The following is a 16,540-nucleotide window of genomic DNA, read 5'->3' on the forward strand; positions in this document are numbered from 1 at the left end:
CATTTGATGCCTCTGGTGGAAAGTAGTGAAGGGATAGAAGGGAAAAGGCTAGGTTAACCTCAGGTCTCCTCCTTCCATAACATCATGGGCAAGGGACAGGGGGACCTGCAAGGGGACAGCTGCCTGCGGGCCCTCGGGCTGGGGACCACCAGGTCACCACGCATGGTGCACCAGCAGCTTCTTGTGCTTGGGTGCAAAATCTGCCCCTCGGTCCTCAGCAGCTGCTGTTACAAAGGGTTCTTTGAAGATGCAGCCATGATCATGGGTTTGAAGGTAAGCAGTCAGGGAGGTGATTGAATGCAAAGCCTGGAGAATTCTTCTGTGATCACAGAAACCTGCACAAAGGCTAGCAGGGGCTGCGAGCCCTGCCGAGCGGCAGCGAGCATAATGGCACGAGTTAAGCACCGCATCATTAAGGGCGCAGAAGCGAGAAAGGTGAGGGGATATGAAGTACCACGAGCACAAAGATCTGCTCTGACTGCTGTAGGTGACGCGGCAGACATAAAAGTTGTCATGGGGACAAGGAAGAAAGGCAAGGAGTCCTCGCCGAGGACCCGCGTGCCAGCCTGCCAATTAGCCAGGGCTGTTTGAGTCAAGTGATTAGGACCAGGGGGAGGAAATCCACGGTGCCGCCGCAGGACAAGCAGGAGATGCTCAGTCGCTCGCTTCTGAGCCGAAGCGAGCAAAGCTCACGGGATGACCGCAAGCTTGCAGAGTGCCCTTTCTCATCGGGGGAGGTTTTTGCTGTGCCTCTGCTTTCTGAATGCCCGTTTTTAAAGACACTGGTGCCTGGTTTGGTACCACTGGTGGGTACCCCGCCGCAGAGCAGGGATTGATGTGTCTCCAGGACATCCCAGTGAATCGATGGGCAACACGGGACGGTGCACAGGAAGCCCCTGAGGCCAATGCCTTTGGGAAAGCTCATGCCTGACCTAGGCAATGGTACTTTTGGGGTGCTCTGGCCCCTAAGAGTCAATGGAGCAATGATTTCCACAGATGCCTTTAGTTCTGCAGCGTGGAAAATGGCCTTTTAAAAATTCTGCATTTTTTTTTTGTTAGAAAATATCAAAATTCTCCTCTTTGCACCAGCTCTGATAGAGGGTTTGGCATCCATGGGTTATCAAAGAGTCTCCACTGGTGAAACAAATTGGCACCTCACCTAGGGTGGGAGAGCAGGGACACGTGCTGGTCCCAGAAGGGTGACAGAGAGACTAATTCAGGACCAAGGCTCAGCATGCTCCGACCCAGGAAAACATAAATGCACACAGGTCTGGTGCAGTGAGAGAAGGGACACACCCAGCAGGACCTCGATGAGGATGCAAATTCTCAAAGTCATTTAGAAATTACAGCTTTAGGAGACGACTGTGACATTTCCCTGTTATGTGCTGTTAAAATAGAAAGCAAAACTATTTCTTTGCTGTTCTAGCTTCAGGGTGGGATGAAATTATGAAAACACTAACACCGAACTCCTTCTGCCTTTCAGGACTTTTAAAAAAAGGAGAGAAGTGATTTGAGTTTTATTTTTAATTATCTGGAGACAAATCATGCCAACAGAGACCTTTTATTGCATGTTCCAGCCTGGAGCTATTTTTTTTATATCAGGAATATTAACCCCTGAAATAGGATTTATAATAGAAACACTGACATGGCCTTATCTGAAGTGGTGAAAAGCGATGGCTGCGCTATCTGTAATATCTCCAGATCCTCTTCCCTTCCTCCCTCCTCCACTCCCATCATAGAAGAATAGCGCTACTTGGGAAATAACATTAAAAAAGCTTTGTTTTGGCCAGAACTCTCCTGTTTTGTACAGTATTTTGATAAAAAGCACTGACATCGGGTGCCCAAGGGGAGCAGGGGATGCTGCACAGCAAGGCTCAGCACAATGCTCGGTCTCGGGGACAACCCCATTCGGCCCTTACTGGAAGTGGGCACTGCTCCTGAGAGCTTTTAATATCTGTAACGCTAATTGCCTGATCACTGGGCTATTCTTTAAGGCTGTTGGAGAAACACCAGTTCAGCAAAGCTCTCTTAAGAGGTTCTTTCAAAATGTATATCGTCTATAACACATGATTAAGTGTACTTAGCGCTAATCATGCGAGTCCTTTCCATCCACTAGCATATTCTATTAATATCAGCTAATCCAGCTACTTTTTCCACCTCTGTGATAAGGAGCAGGCAGTTAATGAACATTTTTCCTGGCACCAGCACCCACATTGGTGCTGGGGTGCGAAGCAGTCCCGGACGCACGCTGCCCTCTGGGCCACCAAAAAGGGAATTGGGGCTTTGCTGACCACCTTAATGACCAAAGGGGCTCCCAACTGACTCCACCATGGCTCCAAACATCAGTGATTCTATACAGGACATGGGGCATATTTTTTCCTTTTATGATGAGCCTGTGCACTGTGAAGTCCCCTGTGAGGTTTTACTCTCAATAGAGACTCTTCAGTTACAGTTATGAAGATCGCAGTGTCTGAATAATCCTGCAACTGGATTCAGCAAAGTGGGGAACTCAGAGGAGGATCAGTCTCCAAAGACAGGCTGGCTCCGTGGAGGAGATATTGAAAAAAATTCCCAATTAGCTTTTCCCCAAAGATGGAAGTTGAGTGCAGGAGGGTTCAGGTCCCCCCAGTGTCTTGCTCTTTATTAAATACAATTTGTATTAAACCTTTCTTTAGGGGAGGCAACCTAAGAGATAATATGGGAAATCCTCTTGTGAAGAATCAGTTCCTAGTGAAAACCAGGAGGTTTGGGAAGATGGCAGGAAAGCTAAAAACAGGTTTCAGATTAAGATATTTTAATTCCTCCAATCTGGAGCAGAAATGGGAACAAAGAAATCTGTGTGCCCTTGAGCCTTTTGTCACTGGCTCAGGAGCTGGCCTCACCAAGCGTTTGGTTGCTGCCTCTTTCATTCCCTCACAAATCAAACTCCCAGGGAAACGAATGGGAACCTCTGTCACTGCATCCCAAACAACCCCCAAAATTTAGCATAAAATTAACATCCCAGGTTCTTCAAAACAGTTGGCTTTACCATGTCCTGGTGGTATCTTCCCAGCTGTGTCTCTAAGCAAAAATAAAGCATGTGCCTTCGTCTAGGCTTTGGATTATTTGGGAGCTGTACGAAAACGTTGAAAAGGCTATGGCAAAAACTAGGGAACAAGAGCTTGGGAAAAGACGCCAAATGAAAAAGAAAATAGCATATTTCTACAGTGCCCAAAGGAAACCGGCCAGGGGTCCAGGTTTTTTCTCATCACTGCTGTGATCCCCCCTCCCCAAAATAAGCCTTGCTCCATGATGCTGACTCTTCCCAGCGTGGCAGCTGCAGGCTGGACTCCACCAGAGCTCCTCACAGGCGGATTTTGGTCGGCTCTTTGAAAGGAGAAGGGAGGGGATGGGAAAGCAAAAGCAGAGCAAGAAGGGGGCAGGGGAGAAGGAAGGGGAAGAGAGAAAAAAGGGTAGAAAAAAAGAAAAAAAAGGAGTTCCAAGTTGAGCGCAAACATACTTGAGGTCAGCAGAGTGGGCAGCCATGAGGTTTCTGAGGCTCTTGTCAGCAAGAGGACAACCAGAAAGGCTGAAAGAGAAGAGATGGAATATCTGGATAAGCAAAAAAAAAAAAAAAGGAAAAAAGGAAAAAGAAAAAGGGCTGGGGTGAGGGAGAGGGGCAACAGAAGGTGGGGAGGAAACAGAACCAAACTATCCACACGGTCAAAAGATATACTAAAAGTAAAAAAAAGTTGTCTTTAGAGTCCAAACCATGAAAAAAAGGTCAACCCACCTGCGGTGAGAGGCATAGTTTCCCGTTATGTGTCCACTGCCGTCACAGCCTGGGGTTGGGCAACTGGGTGACAACAACAACAACAACGAGTGTAAGTGCTGGAAGGGAACGGGTTCACCCGAGAGCCAGGGATCCACAAATCCAGCTGAGCCCCCCTTGGGGTCCGTCTGTGGTGGGGGGCTCAGCCAGACCCCTCACACCAGCTCCTTCCATCCAGCCTCGGCACGTGTTTCTATGTTTGCATGCAAATAAACCAGCCGTTTCCCTCTCAGCTCCCCTTCCTCCCCTTTTTGTTCCCAAAAGATCAAAAGGACCCTGAAAAAAAATTGAAAAAATTGAAAAAATAAATTGTGGCAAATGCGATACAAGTGTTAAAAATAGTTATTTGCTTGGTTTGCTCAGTGGCAGTGGGAGACTTCAAGCAGCCTGCTGGGTGGCCTGAACGAACAGGCATGAACACCGCTGCCTTGGTGCTGCCAGTTTGGAGGATTTCTGCAATACTGAAGCTCTGGCTGCAGGAATCAGCTTATTCCCTGAAAGCATCAGGTTTCAGCTTTCTGAATTTTTTTTTTTTTTTTCCCCAGCCCTTATAGCTGCAAAAAAAAGATTGAAAGCACTGTTCACTCCAGAAAGGAAATAAAAGCAATCTCTGACTCCTGTGCCTGGGATCTCCTGAACCGAGGACAGGCAGGAACCGTCGCATCTGGACTGCTGCCTTTGCCGGGCAGCATTTCCCACCCGTCCCTCTCCACCGCCCTCCCCGTGAATTGCACTTGGCAGGCGATGGGAAGAGGTGCCATCCCTGCTCAGTGTCCAGGGAGTAAAATCCAGTTTGTGCATGAGCAGTGAGGTGCTGGTGCAGTCATGCCTTGCCTGCCCGAGGCCAGAGGGGATGCGAGAGAGCAGCGATGTCCCGGGACACTGCAGGAATGTCCTGGGACAGCTTGGCCTGGCAGATCGAGTCTTGGGGATGCAGCTATTCCCTGCTCGCCCTTGAGTCCTTTTCACAGCCTCAGCACCCACAAAAACACAGGGACCCCTAGAGCCAGCACTGATACGAAGATGCTCAAGCAGCAGCGATGTATTGCTACATGGTGCCCACTCGTGTGCTGGCAGCAGGGCAGCGAGAAGATAGAGGTGAGGAACACCTTCACAGCGACTGCTGTCAGTGCCTGGAGGTGGCCCAAGAACTATGCCCAGGCACAGAGCATCAGACACAGCCGACAAGTCTGCTCCTGAGTTAACTACAGCTAATTCATTACAGCCCTTGGGCCAGAGAGGAACAAGGATGCTAAATGGGGAGGGAAGGCTCAGGGCTGCCCACGACACCATTTATTTATTCCAGGAATGTTTCCATTTAGGAAATTTCTCTACCCTTATGATACAATTAAAGCACAGGAGGACTTCTGGGTTCTACCTCAGAAATTGCTATTCACCTCGCTGCAGAGTTTTAACAAAGCCTTTAGAGCCTTGCATAGGGCAGCTGGTCTGTGCTTGGCTCATTTAGGGAAGATGCTGCTGCTGCTCTGCCCCCACGGATCTCCTCCCTGCCTGTCTGCTCCTTCTGCCTCCTGCTTGCGCAGCCAAATAACGAGCTACTTTGTATAAGGTCAGCAAAATGATCCCTGCCGACTCTTCCCTGCTTAACATATGGGAAGGTCAGAGGCAGAGGCACAGACACAGCAGATCTGCTGGGATGCCTGAGAGGGGAGACTTCCCCATCACCGCCTCCAGACCTGCAGCATTTGGGTCAGACTCTAAGCATTAACCATTAGTTTGGGGGATCAACGTGGATGCAGAGCAATACTTCATCTAACAGAACAGATCTGGGTCGGTGTTTTCACCCACCCAGTGCCATGAACATGTAGATGTGAGCTAAGATCTCTCTCCAACGTAAGATGCAGTCTTGCTGCAGCCCTCGTTCACATTTTGTGACCCTGCAGTATCACAGTGATGGGACCCATTGCTCTACGTTAGGCAGCCAACAAGCCCTGCCTTCCCAGTGAGGCACCCTGAGGTTAAACACCCCCATCAACAAGGTACTGAGATCCCTTGGGTTCTCTTAGCTTCACAGCATCACTTGGTGTCCCAAAACAAGAAGGACAGGAGATTGGGCAGGCTCCATCATGGTGCCAGAAACACTCTTGCAGGAAAATACCAGGGAAAACAGGCCCTGCAAGGAGATTTCCACAGCCTTGTCCATGAATCCTGAGATTCAAGCTCCCCAGAAGGTTGTCTTCATCACTGCAGAGTTTCAAGGCCATACAGGAATGTATTTTGCCTCAATGATCGGCAGCTGTATGAGGATAGGGTTTCTCTTTGAGCTTTAATTTGAACCACTTAGATAAGACAAATCACATTAAGAAAGGGAATTAAGCTTCTAATATCTGAAAGGTATTTGCTAACAAATTTTGTCTCCTACCAGCCTGGCTGTGCTGCATACATATTTTATACATTTTGGAGGAAGAGACAAGAAGGCAGAACTTACGTGAGCAGCTCTTTCTTGATGTCCTTGGAGAGGAATTTAAGCTTGAAGTTGGTTAAAGTAACTTCCCCTGGGTATTTTCGTTCTTCAAAATTTTCCTCCGACACTTCTTGCTCATCAGCTTCCGACGAGGCAAAAGAGTGGGCAGCAGGCTCTGACTGCAAGCAAACAGCCAGGAAAAGTGGTTGTAGTGGTGGTCATTGCTGCTGAGCAGTGGTGGGAAAGGATCCCAAGTTCATCCCAGTTAGCGCAGCATTGCTAATGCTCCTGAGCCCTTCGCAAGCGCCTCGCAGTACCCAAACTCCAATAGTCTGTAATTTTCCCTTTTTATGGGAGAAATGTGTAAAACACATCTGTACAGGCATTTATGCCTGGCTCTCCCAAGGTGAGAAGGGATGAAGATCAGTGCAATCCCCTCATAGTCATCCTCATGGGCAGAGAGGCAGAGCACTGCTTCCAGGGCCAGGATGCTCACCCCAGCCAGGACGTAATGGCTGGGTTCCCCCAGCCCCAGGATTAATGTAAGTGGCACACGGGGCCATATCTACTAACGACAGATATAAATCATCCTGGGGAACGTCACCAGGAACACCACAGGTGCACATGAGCTGAAAGGATTTACAACAAAGAAAACACTGCAGACCCAGAACAACACAAGTGGTGGGTTCTTCCTTGGCTAGAGCACCCCAACAGATCCAAGAGCATCTGCCTCCTGCTTGGCTGTCCACAGCTGATGTCTGGTAGCACTGACGAAGCTAATAATACCTCTCTCCTAGGCTCAAAGGGCAAAGCAGGGGCTCTGGGGGGAAACAGGACAACTGTGCAAGCAAGCATGGCATTCAGTCCCCCCATGAGGTGTTATTTAAGCATCAAGAGTCACTGCTCACCTCTTCTGGCTCCTCTTCCCGCTGACGGTTTGGTTTAGTGTAGTCAATGGGCCCATCCCATTCATCCTGGCGGGAGGTCTGGCTGGACTGGGGGGAGGTCATGGTGCTGCTCGTGGCACTGGTGCTGTTTTGGCGCTGGGACACGTCTGGGGACTTCATGCTGGGACTACTGCTGCAGCTGCTGCTGCTGGGAAAGGTGCTCTCCCGTTTGCGGTGCTTGTTCATACTCAAGTCCAGAGTCCCATTTTCATCCACCTCAATGTCCATGGACTGAAAGGTTGGAAACATGCCCAGCGTTAGCAGTTGCCCTGCAGGGATCTTCCCCCCATTTGTCTCTTGCAGTGCGGGAGGCAGGTTATTCACGTTCTGTCCTCTCCATAGTCAGTTAGAAAGAAGTGAATGGAAAGGGATACCTTTTCATAAATATTTCAGAAACATGCCATGCAAGTGCCATGCAACAGGCCAGCAATGTGACATTTTGACTCAGTTGCTTGAACACAGGCATCTAGTGCCATGTGAGATGACCCATGGCATCTAAGACATCTGCCCGAGGCTGGGGGTGCAACACGGGACTCCTGGAAAACCTGTGTTCCTCTGAAAAATAGCTGGAGGTCAGCCTGGAGGAATCTCAAATGGCATCAGACACAGACCAGTGAGCAACTGAAACCAGCGCTGAGACTCTGCTTGGGAACGATGATCGTCTCAGATGGGTAATTTGAACCACAGTGCATTTCCATAATGCACCAAGAGCCAAGACCATCTCCTCCAAACTGCATCACCCAAAGCAAGGAGTGAAAGGGTGGTATGTGATGAGTCTCTGGATTCCCTCTATATTTAAACATTAAAATCAAAGGAAGGGCAAAAAAAGGCAGATCTCCCATCCCGAACTTCAAGTTTTAACCCCCTCCTCTGCGTGGTGGGGCGGTGGTCCCTGGGCACGCGCGGCTCACCTTGCCGGGGGCCTCTTGCTGCTTGGTGCTGAGATTCTCCGGCATTTCCCAGCAGCGGGTGGAGAGGTTGAGGATGGCAGTGGCAGCCATGTGCGCAGCCTCGGCGTCGTGGGAGTAGTCGAAGCCTGTGGAGGAAGATGAAGTGCTCTTCACGTAACTGCTGGAGGGGCTGTGGCTGGGGGAAGAGGCCTTTGGAAAAGGTTTGGCTGGAATAGAAAGAGAAGGAACAACACAAGGCTGATGTATAACCGGCACAGGCAGCGGGAGAGGTTAAGTCAGTCTGACACATCGGCAGTTCCAGTGGCAGCCTCTGGTTATTACCAGTCCATGGGCTCTTTTGTTGCCTGGGATGTGCAACAGGAGCGGTGCTGACTGTGGCTTGTGCAATGGTCTCTGGGTGTGAAAACTTAATTCATTAACTGACTCTGCCATCAAGTCCCCAAAACAGGAGTGCTTTTCTTCATTAAAGCTACTCCTCGGTGGAAGCGGTTAAAGGACAAAGCCTGGAGAAGCTTCCTGGCTCTTTTTTTGTTGCTTTCCATATGTTCATAACTCATCTGCCCAGCTGACTTGCAGGGAGATTTCTCGTGCATGTTTAAAAAATTACAATTTAAAAAAATATATTAATAGCAAATGAAATACGAGCTGCTGATGATGACACCAATGAAATATGGATTTTCTGATAGCTGACATGTCATTTAAATATGCCCGAGTAACAGGATTTATTACACAGCCTCACGCAGCCACGACTCCGCACTGTTACTGCACAGCGCAGCACACAGCGGTGCAAGCCTGGAGATGCAATTTCGCTTTACACCCTATGAAACGAGAGTGAGCATTTCCCAGGGTTAACCCACAATAAAACTTGCCCAAATCTTGTACTCAGTCCCATTTAGGAGGGTCCTGATCCACGCAAAGTCCCTCTGAATTCAGCAGTTTCAGTGGGTACAAACTGGGGATCGCCAGTTTTTGGCCAATTGCAGGACTGTATTCTGAATCAATTTGCAAAATTTTCAAATTCTTATTTCATTTCACTATGCCATTTTTGGGGGAAAAAAATCCCCCCCTTTCAGCAGGAGTCTCGCTGGGGAAGACCCACAAGCTTTGGCCCGACGATGGCAAAGCAGCAAGACAGCCTCGGCTGATGTGACTACAGAGCAAAGCGATTTCATTATTCCCATTACAAACTCGTAATATAAGACACTATAAAATGCTAATCTTCCCGAGGACGGCTTTCTTTCTTGTTGTGTGCGTATATAATGCATATTGACATTAATGGGAGTTATGCACACACATGCAGGGGAATATAAATCCCTCTGGATGAAGATCTCTTTAAAATAAGTTCTCAGTGAAAGGAACAGATTTCCCTGCTATGATTGGCAATCATATTCATCTTGTCGCTTTGATTAACTCATTGGAGCTTTGCCCAAATGCTTATTCTTGTGTATGGCTGCTTGTTTTCGAGTCCGGTTTAATCCGTGTCTTTGCAGTGGGGTGCGGGTATCTGCCAGCCCACCCTGACAATATCCAGGATCGTGAGATGCCAATTTCAATTTCACACCGTGGGCTCAGCGATGCTTTTCCATTTCGTAAGTATTTCTACCACTAATAGACTCGCAATCAGCAAATTAGTAAAATAAGCGATGAGAAAAAATAGAAAGGATTATCCTAGTGGGTCTGCTGGAATTATTTTTGTCAGTACAATTACCCTGAAAATTCTTCGCTAATATTGCAAATAACACAATCTATTCAGCAAGAGAATCACTTGTGCTGGGAAACAAATTACTTTTCCATCAGCCCTAACCCAGGATGACAGTGGCAGTTGTGCTCTCTGGCCTCCATCCAATTTCATTGTCTGATCCTTTACAGATTTAGTACTGTAATAAAGGGCACTTCCATTGTAGTGCAACAACCGGGATGCTTTCGAGTGCGAGCACTTTTTAGAGAGCAGCTGCATCAGGATTAAACAGGATTGTGGAAGTGGGATTAGCCAGACAGAAAGCCCTCTTGAGGCTGCTGACTTCTGCAAACTGGGCTCCTAAATTTTTTTTTTTTTTTTTTTTTTTTTCCCTCCCCCTCAAAAACATCATCTGTCTTCAGGTACACGTTTGGTGTCGAGGAGGAGGTTTGACATCAGGCTGCAGCGGGCTGGCTCCCTGTGCAGCTTCCCTCCTGCTCCTGACAGCCCAGCCCCTGAGGGTTTGTTGAGCCCTTTCCTTTTCACCCACGCCTTGCTTGCACGGTGTTGTAACCAGTGCAAGGTCCTCGGTACAGAGCAGAAGTGGGTGGCTACAGTAGATAGGAGGTGGGTGATTGATAGGTAGCAGAGCTGGAGAGCAGAGCACAGCAGAGAAGACAAATGGGTGGAGTGGGTTGTATATAAGATGGAAGAGAAGAAAACTATAATCCATTTAGCTAGATGAGGAAAGACAGATCGATAGATATGAACTGCAAAGCGGCAGGGACTGACTGAGGACAACTGTGTCACTTCTCCCACCTAGAAACATCGCTCAGATTAATGTTCCCACCACTCAATGCAATTCTTCCCAAAGCCCAAGCGACTCTCCCCTAAGCAAACCTTTACTGGCAGCCACGGACCCCTCTCTCCACCAAGGACATGCCACAGGACCCATCTCAACCTCCCCATCCCCATTTCTCCCCCTGCTTTGCAGGAACAGGAGGGATCCAGCCACTCGGCCCCGAGTCTCCCATCACCTCAAAGCCACGACCCCAAGAGCCTCGCGACATGCTGAGAAAGGCAGAAAGTGCAAAACCCAGCCCATCCCTGCTCCCAACTTACATTTAAAGGCTTTAGGTGAGGTTTCGCTAGTCTGAATCTTTGGGGCAAGCATGCGTTTGCCAAAAACCTGAGCATCAAAACTTGCATAATCGAAGGTGACCTTGGAGTACTTCTCCAGCTCCTTGGCCAGGTTGGCCCGGGGGGTTGCTGGGACCATGTTGGGCCGGTAGCTTCCGTACTGAGGGATCTCCAGTTGCTTCACAAAGCACATAGGCCTGAGGATGAAACAATGAGCAACAGTGATTTCTCTTTTCCTTGGTGAGATGGTTGTTGGGAGGGGACTGGATGTGATGGGGACACGTAGCTGCATCTTGTCCCCAAAGGGCAGGGCTACTGGGGAAGAGGAGATAGCATCAGTCCTTTTGCTCTCCCTCAGCCAGTCTGCATCTGGTTTGGGTCTCTTAGGCTTCTTTCTTATTTTTTCTCCTTTTTGTGCTTTTTTTTCTTTTTCTCTTTTTAGGCAAAACACCGAGGTGTCAAGCTCACGCACAGCAATATTCTTGCAGGCAGCCGTGGCGTGGCAGCATTTTCCAACAGCAACAGAAACTTGAGCATCGCTCATTTATGGGACCCGTGACGCAGGATGGCACACGAAGGCATGAGGACCCCAGTTTAGCTCCACATCCCTGCAGATTCATTACAAAAACACCACGGCCTCTCCCCTGCATGCAGAGTCCCTCTTAAAGACCCGCTTCTGCTGGGCTGCCTATCATGAATCAATTTGTCTTGCATATAAATTGTATATAAATGGCCTATTGTTATTCTCCTTCCTGTGACCTCTTTCCACCAGCAAGTCCTCGGAGCGGGAGCTCCTTGGAGCATGGACCGTCCTCATGATGCACTCAGAGCGCTCTGCGCCCGGCGCGGGCTCTGCTGCAAATAAATAAGTAATTGCACTAAATGGCCTTTCCAAAGCACCAAGCACCGGTGCACTGGGGTGCTCAGCAGTCCTGGGGAGCAAATAAATATATTAATCAGACCTCGATGCCTTTGTGGGAGTGCTGCACGGGGCTCGTACTGCTGTTTTTATCCTTCTCTCGTTGGAAAATAACTAACCATATTACAATCCATCTGTAGCCTCATGAATCACATCAGCTGCGGAAGCCAGCATCTATCAGGGACATCCTTAATGCGAGACAGCCCTTTCTCCCGGGAAGATAGAGACGGGCGAAATAACAAAAGAAATGAGACTGGTTTGGAAACGAGTGGCAGGTTCCTCTCCTCTAAACCGTGCGGGCTACGGAAGCAAAGCAAGTGGACTTATTCAAAACTGCCATCGAGTGATTTATATGTAGACTAAATCTTCTCCTCCCCCTCCCCAAGCCCACCCTACTTATAATGCTAATATAATAGCCATCATTCTCTGGCAGTTTGCATTGCAGAGCAATCGTCACAAATGCCTTCTGCTGCACTGGTAAAACCCTTTGGCCTGTAGCCTCAGCATTAATTGATGCTACAGAAGCAATTCATTGTCCTCAATGCCCTCCCTGGGATCATCAATTAAATATCTCCCCACCTTGGCGAGACCTATGATCGTAATGACAGGACTCAGCAGTATCAGGATGCAGGCGGAGGGAGCCGTGACGGCTGCGAGCGTGGCAGCGCGGGGAGCGCTGGGGCAGCGCAGTTGCACCGCGCCGGGCTGCGCCGTCCCCTTTACCTGAGTATCCGGTCAGAATTGGAGCTGGTCTTCGAAGGGTCACCAGACTGCGTTTGTTGCTTTTCATGCGATTTGGCTAATTTTTCAGCAGCAGCAATGGGGCACCCAGATAAACTGTGGGGGTTTTTTTTGAAAGAAGGGAAAAAGAGAGAAGGAAACGAAGCGTGAGGGATGAGCATGAACATCTTCACTCCTTTCAGGGACCCAGAGCTGCACTGGACCCATGAGAAAAGCTTTTGCATTTAAGGGTTTTTTAATTATCATTATCCTAGTTTACTTTTAGTCTTGGCAAGCAGCAAAGAACCAAACATCAAGCTCCAGATCTCTCTGGGACAAGCCCCGGAGCATCCCCAGGGCCCGGAGGTGGATGGAGGCGGCAGCTGCCCCAGGCTGAGCACAGCAGGGGCAGAAGGGGACAGGCTGGTTTCTTGGAGTGGTTTTAGCAGTTAAATGGCATTTTTGATTTCTATTTATTTGGATCTTTTGCAAGGGTGGTTTGAAGGGAGCCTTCCGAGGGGCACTTGCAGGGAAACATTTGCACTTCTGATGTGCACGGCTGCCAGCGCGCTGGTGCCTGGGGGAGGTCGCGGGCTGTAATGGCTTTTGCTCACACATGCCCTACGTGTGAGCCTGGCTCTGCCTCTTTGGGACAGCTTGGCTCTTACAGAGGTTGCTCAGGGAAGGTAAAAACCCCTCATGAGCAGAGCACGCAGACTCCCAGCCGACCCCAAGCCATCACGGGCACCTTCATCACCGGAGCAGCCAGCACCGAGCGATCCGCAGCCCAGGCCCACGTGAAATTCAGGGCTCCGAGCGTGTCGGGTCTCAGCCCAAACCGCTGCACCCAAAGCTCGCTCCATAACGCGCTACCAGCAGTGGGTCACTTCAATCTCACTGTGACCGCTCGCTACCTGCACCAAGCCGAGCTTCTCAGTTAGCCAAGCGGGTTTCCCTAATTTTCCTCTAGCAGCTACGGCTACGACGAAGCATCCACCAGCTTCCTCCACGGCTGAACGAGAAACAACACAAACTCACCTCGCGCCCGCAAACACATCAGCATTTGCAGAGCAGTCGCTCTCTGCCAATTAAGCTGAAGTGCAATGAATAGTAAACCATAAATGCATGGTTTACATGTGTGCATGCATCCCTGCAGCACAAGCTAGCCTGGCTTTTTGGAAGTTTTCTAGCTTTTAAGTGCACCGTCCCCTCCGCTTGCAGCCTTCCCATTTGTAAAAGTGCTTGAGTTTGACTGAAGCCAGAGCGTGGGGTATAATTACAGTGCAACCCTGTCCCCACCTGACCACAGCTGGGTTGAGGTCCTACAGCAAGAGCACCTAAATTCCCAGTTCATCAATAATTTCAGCCTAGATATTGTGGAAATTCCTAGAAATCCTTCTAAGTGCCACACCACCAAAGACAAACATCACTCTTCGGTCACCCTCACTGGGCACCCCCTGCTTCCCTAGTGCCAAACACCCCTTCCATGAATCCCCCACCTGCATCTACCCCTCCATAGTCCCACCTGCGAGCCTGGAAGCATCGCTGTGCTTTATTCCCAGCCAGAAACCACTGTCCCATCTTGCTTTCTCATATTATTCTTTGTCGTAGGGTCATCCCTGCATTCCCCATCCTAGCTGCACCATCTCTCAGTGCAAGAGTGAAGCCAAGGCTTTCGGGGCTGGCTGCCCTGCTGCCGTCCTTGCCCCAGCCGTTATGGAGAAGAAGTCAAAGCTGGTACCTCCTGTGCGTGTTGCGGTTGCTGTTGACGTGGCCCTGTCCTGTGCAGCCTGGCGTGGGGCATTTCAACACGTTCTCGTGCATCGCCAAGACTTCGGAGCGCGAAGGGGAAGGGGAGAGGGGAAGGGAAGCAAAAACAATTTGATAAAAATCAGAGGAAAAAAAAAGAAGACAAAAATCATCAAGTCTTGTACGCTGGTTTCCTAGAAATCAGGGAACGTGAAATGCTGTAATTAGAATTCGTCTGCATAAAGAGTAAAAGATTCACAAGGCAGCAGTGCTCAGGTCAGCACTAGATTAGCATCTCTGCACACAGCTTGGGCTTTCTCCTCTTTTGCTGATTGCAATCCAGTTTCCCCCATCCAGCCCCTCCCGCCCACCACTGGTTTGGAGCCAGGTTTCCCAGTTTCAGGTAGTTTTAAGTGATTGAAGTTGTATCTCTGCTTTTATCCTTAGGACTAGTCTTTGTTTTATTTTTTTTTTTTTAATTTTAATCTTCAGGATTATTGCTTCCTGCAGTGCTGACCTTAAAAGTAAAGAAAATAATTTGATTTGCAAGCTTTTCTAAAGCACGCAGCTTGCGTTAGTTATTTATTAATATTTTCTTGCATTCAAGCTTGTGTGAAGATAGCTGTACTTTCTCCTTGTTTCCTGCAGTTCTGTGTTTATGGCAGGTCTGCAACCTTTGAAATTACTGATAAGGAAGGGCTCCTTTTTTCTTTTTATTTTTTTGGTCTATTATGCCATTATCATAAACATACAACATTGATTTTTATGTATATGCACAGGGAAAGCTATTTAGCATGCTGGTAGAGAGGTAGAAATAAAATATATCTCTATGTGTATATATATAAAAAAATCTGTTACGATGATGATAAATATTTTCTGTGGAATAGATGAATCTTGGTATAGCACCTTGTGAAAGTTGTGGTGAGGAGAGTGTAGAGGAGACTCAGCTATCCTGCACGTCCTGAACGACTCCTCCTTTGCTGTACAGCAGCACCTTCAGCACATTTGGACAGCAGGAAAGCAGAGTTTCCCCTTCTTCCCAAAAGCATTTCCGAAATGGGGAAAAATATGTGACCTTTGTGGTAAAGATGGGAATGGCTTAACACACCTCTGGAGGTGGGCATCATTTTTAAAGCACCTCTTTGATTTTCAGAGAAGGGACCTCATTCTCCACAGGATGGTGCTAAAAATCTTTAAGAAGGGTAGGACTTCCTAGTAACCTCCATAGCATTTCCCAGGAGGAACGATAACACTTCGGTGGATAAAAGCATCGCAGAACGAGTTGGAAAAGCACCATCCCATGCCAGAAACTCTGCTATATGCCAAGGATTAATATCAGGCTTGGGCTAGGGACTTGGTCATAAAATTCACATAATTTGGGACTATTTGGAGTGCCCATTGGCCCTAAGACAGCTCTACACGTCAGGTGTGAACATCTCCCTAGGAAATAAAGCTTCAGACTGATTTAAGCAAGCTTTGTTATCCCACCAAGTACTCACTCTCGGGAGGGATCCTGTCTTTGTGCGGACAACCAGAGAGGCTGCGATGGTGAGGGTAGAGTCCCGTGACGTGGCCGGTTCCATCGCAGCCAGGAGTCGGACATTTGATTTCTCGCTTCTCGGGTCTTGAGGGATCTAGGGGTTGTGGGGAAAGGGCAGTTGGAAGCAGTTTAGTGGATTTGAAGGGGAAGAGGTGGAAAGGAGAGAAAAACTGCAAAGGATGCTTCCCACCACTTTTCCAGTCATACAGGGAGAAACCTTTGGATTTAGAGGGTTTTGTTCTGAAAGTGGAATTGTTACACTGGAAGTTTCCAAAATCAAAATCAGCAAAGGAATTTGAGTAGCTCACCTGGCTTGGAGTGTGGAGCAGCTCACAGCGACTGAGCAGGTAGCCCAGCTCAGCACCTGGGGGACTCTGCAGCCCCTGCCAAGTCCCTCACGTTGCTGTGGCTGGACTCCTACCACTATTTTAAAACCCACTTGGATTTTAAACCAGCCCTACTGTCCAGGCTGAGATTTTCTAGCCCAACAGGCAATTTAGCCAGGCAATTCCCCTGCTGAGATGTAGAGGACGCCATCATTTTGTGCATTCACTGTTGATCTCTAGGATGTCCCCATCCCTCTGGCAATTGTCCCCATCCCTCTGGCAATTGTCCCCATCCCTCTGGGAACTGAGGATTTGTGGCTCAGTTCCCTCTGTGGTCTGTGAAAGCCCCCACCAGCCTAGTTTTCACAGGGTGC

At 48.8% G+C, this 16,540-nt stretch overlaps 1 protein-coding gene across 7 annotated transcripts in view; it reads right to left on the reverse strand.

Annotated features, from left to right (window-relative positions):
- Positions 1-16,540, reverse strand: part of MYT1 (myelin transcription factor 1) — a 69,597-nt gene that overhangs the window by 11,814 nt on the left and 41,243 nt on the right. For 5 of the 7 annotated variants that reach the window (XM_075438806.1, XM_075438810.1, XM_075438811.1 and 2 more), the window contains 9 exons: positions 15,800-15,934; positions 14,293-14,383; positions 12,555-12,668; positions 10,895-11,109; positions 8,095-8,300; positions 7,145-7,414; positions 6,261-6,415; positions 3,773-3,835; positions 3,500-3,568 (listed from right to left, as the gene is read on the reverse strand). In XM_075438806.1, the coding sequence (XP_075294921.1) occupies positions 3,500-3,568; positions 3,773-3,835; positions 6,261-6,415; positions 7,145-7,414; positions 8,095-8,300; positions 10,895-11,109; positions 12,555-12,668; positions 14,293-14,383; positions 15,800-15,934 (1,318 nt within the window). The remainder of the gene's footprint in view (positions 1-3,499; positions 3,569-3,772; positions 3,836-6,260; positions 6,416-7,144; positions 7,415-8,094; positions 8,301-10,894; positions 11,110-12,554; positions 12,669-14,292; positions 14,384-15,799; positions 15,935-16,540) is intronic. The other 2 variants (XM_075438808.1, XM_075438807.1) reach the window with 2 other exon arrangements.

Source organism: Opisthocomus hoazin, chromosome 18, assembly GCF_030867145.1.
Source record: "Opisthocomus hoazin isolate bOpiHoa1 chromosome 18, bOpiHoa1.hap1, whole genome shotgun sequence".
NCBI classification, from domain to species: domain Eukaryota; kingdom Metazoa; phylum Chordata; class Aves; order Opisthocomiformes; family Opisthocomidae; genus Opisthocomus; species Opisthocomus hoazin.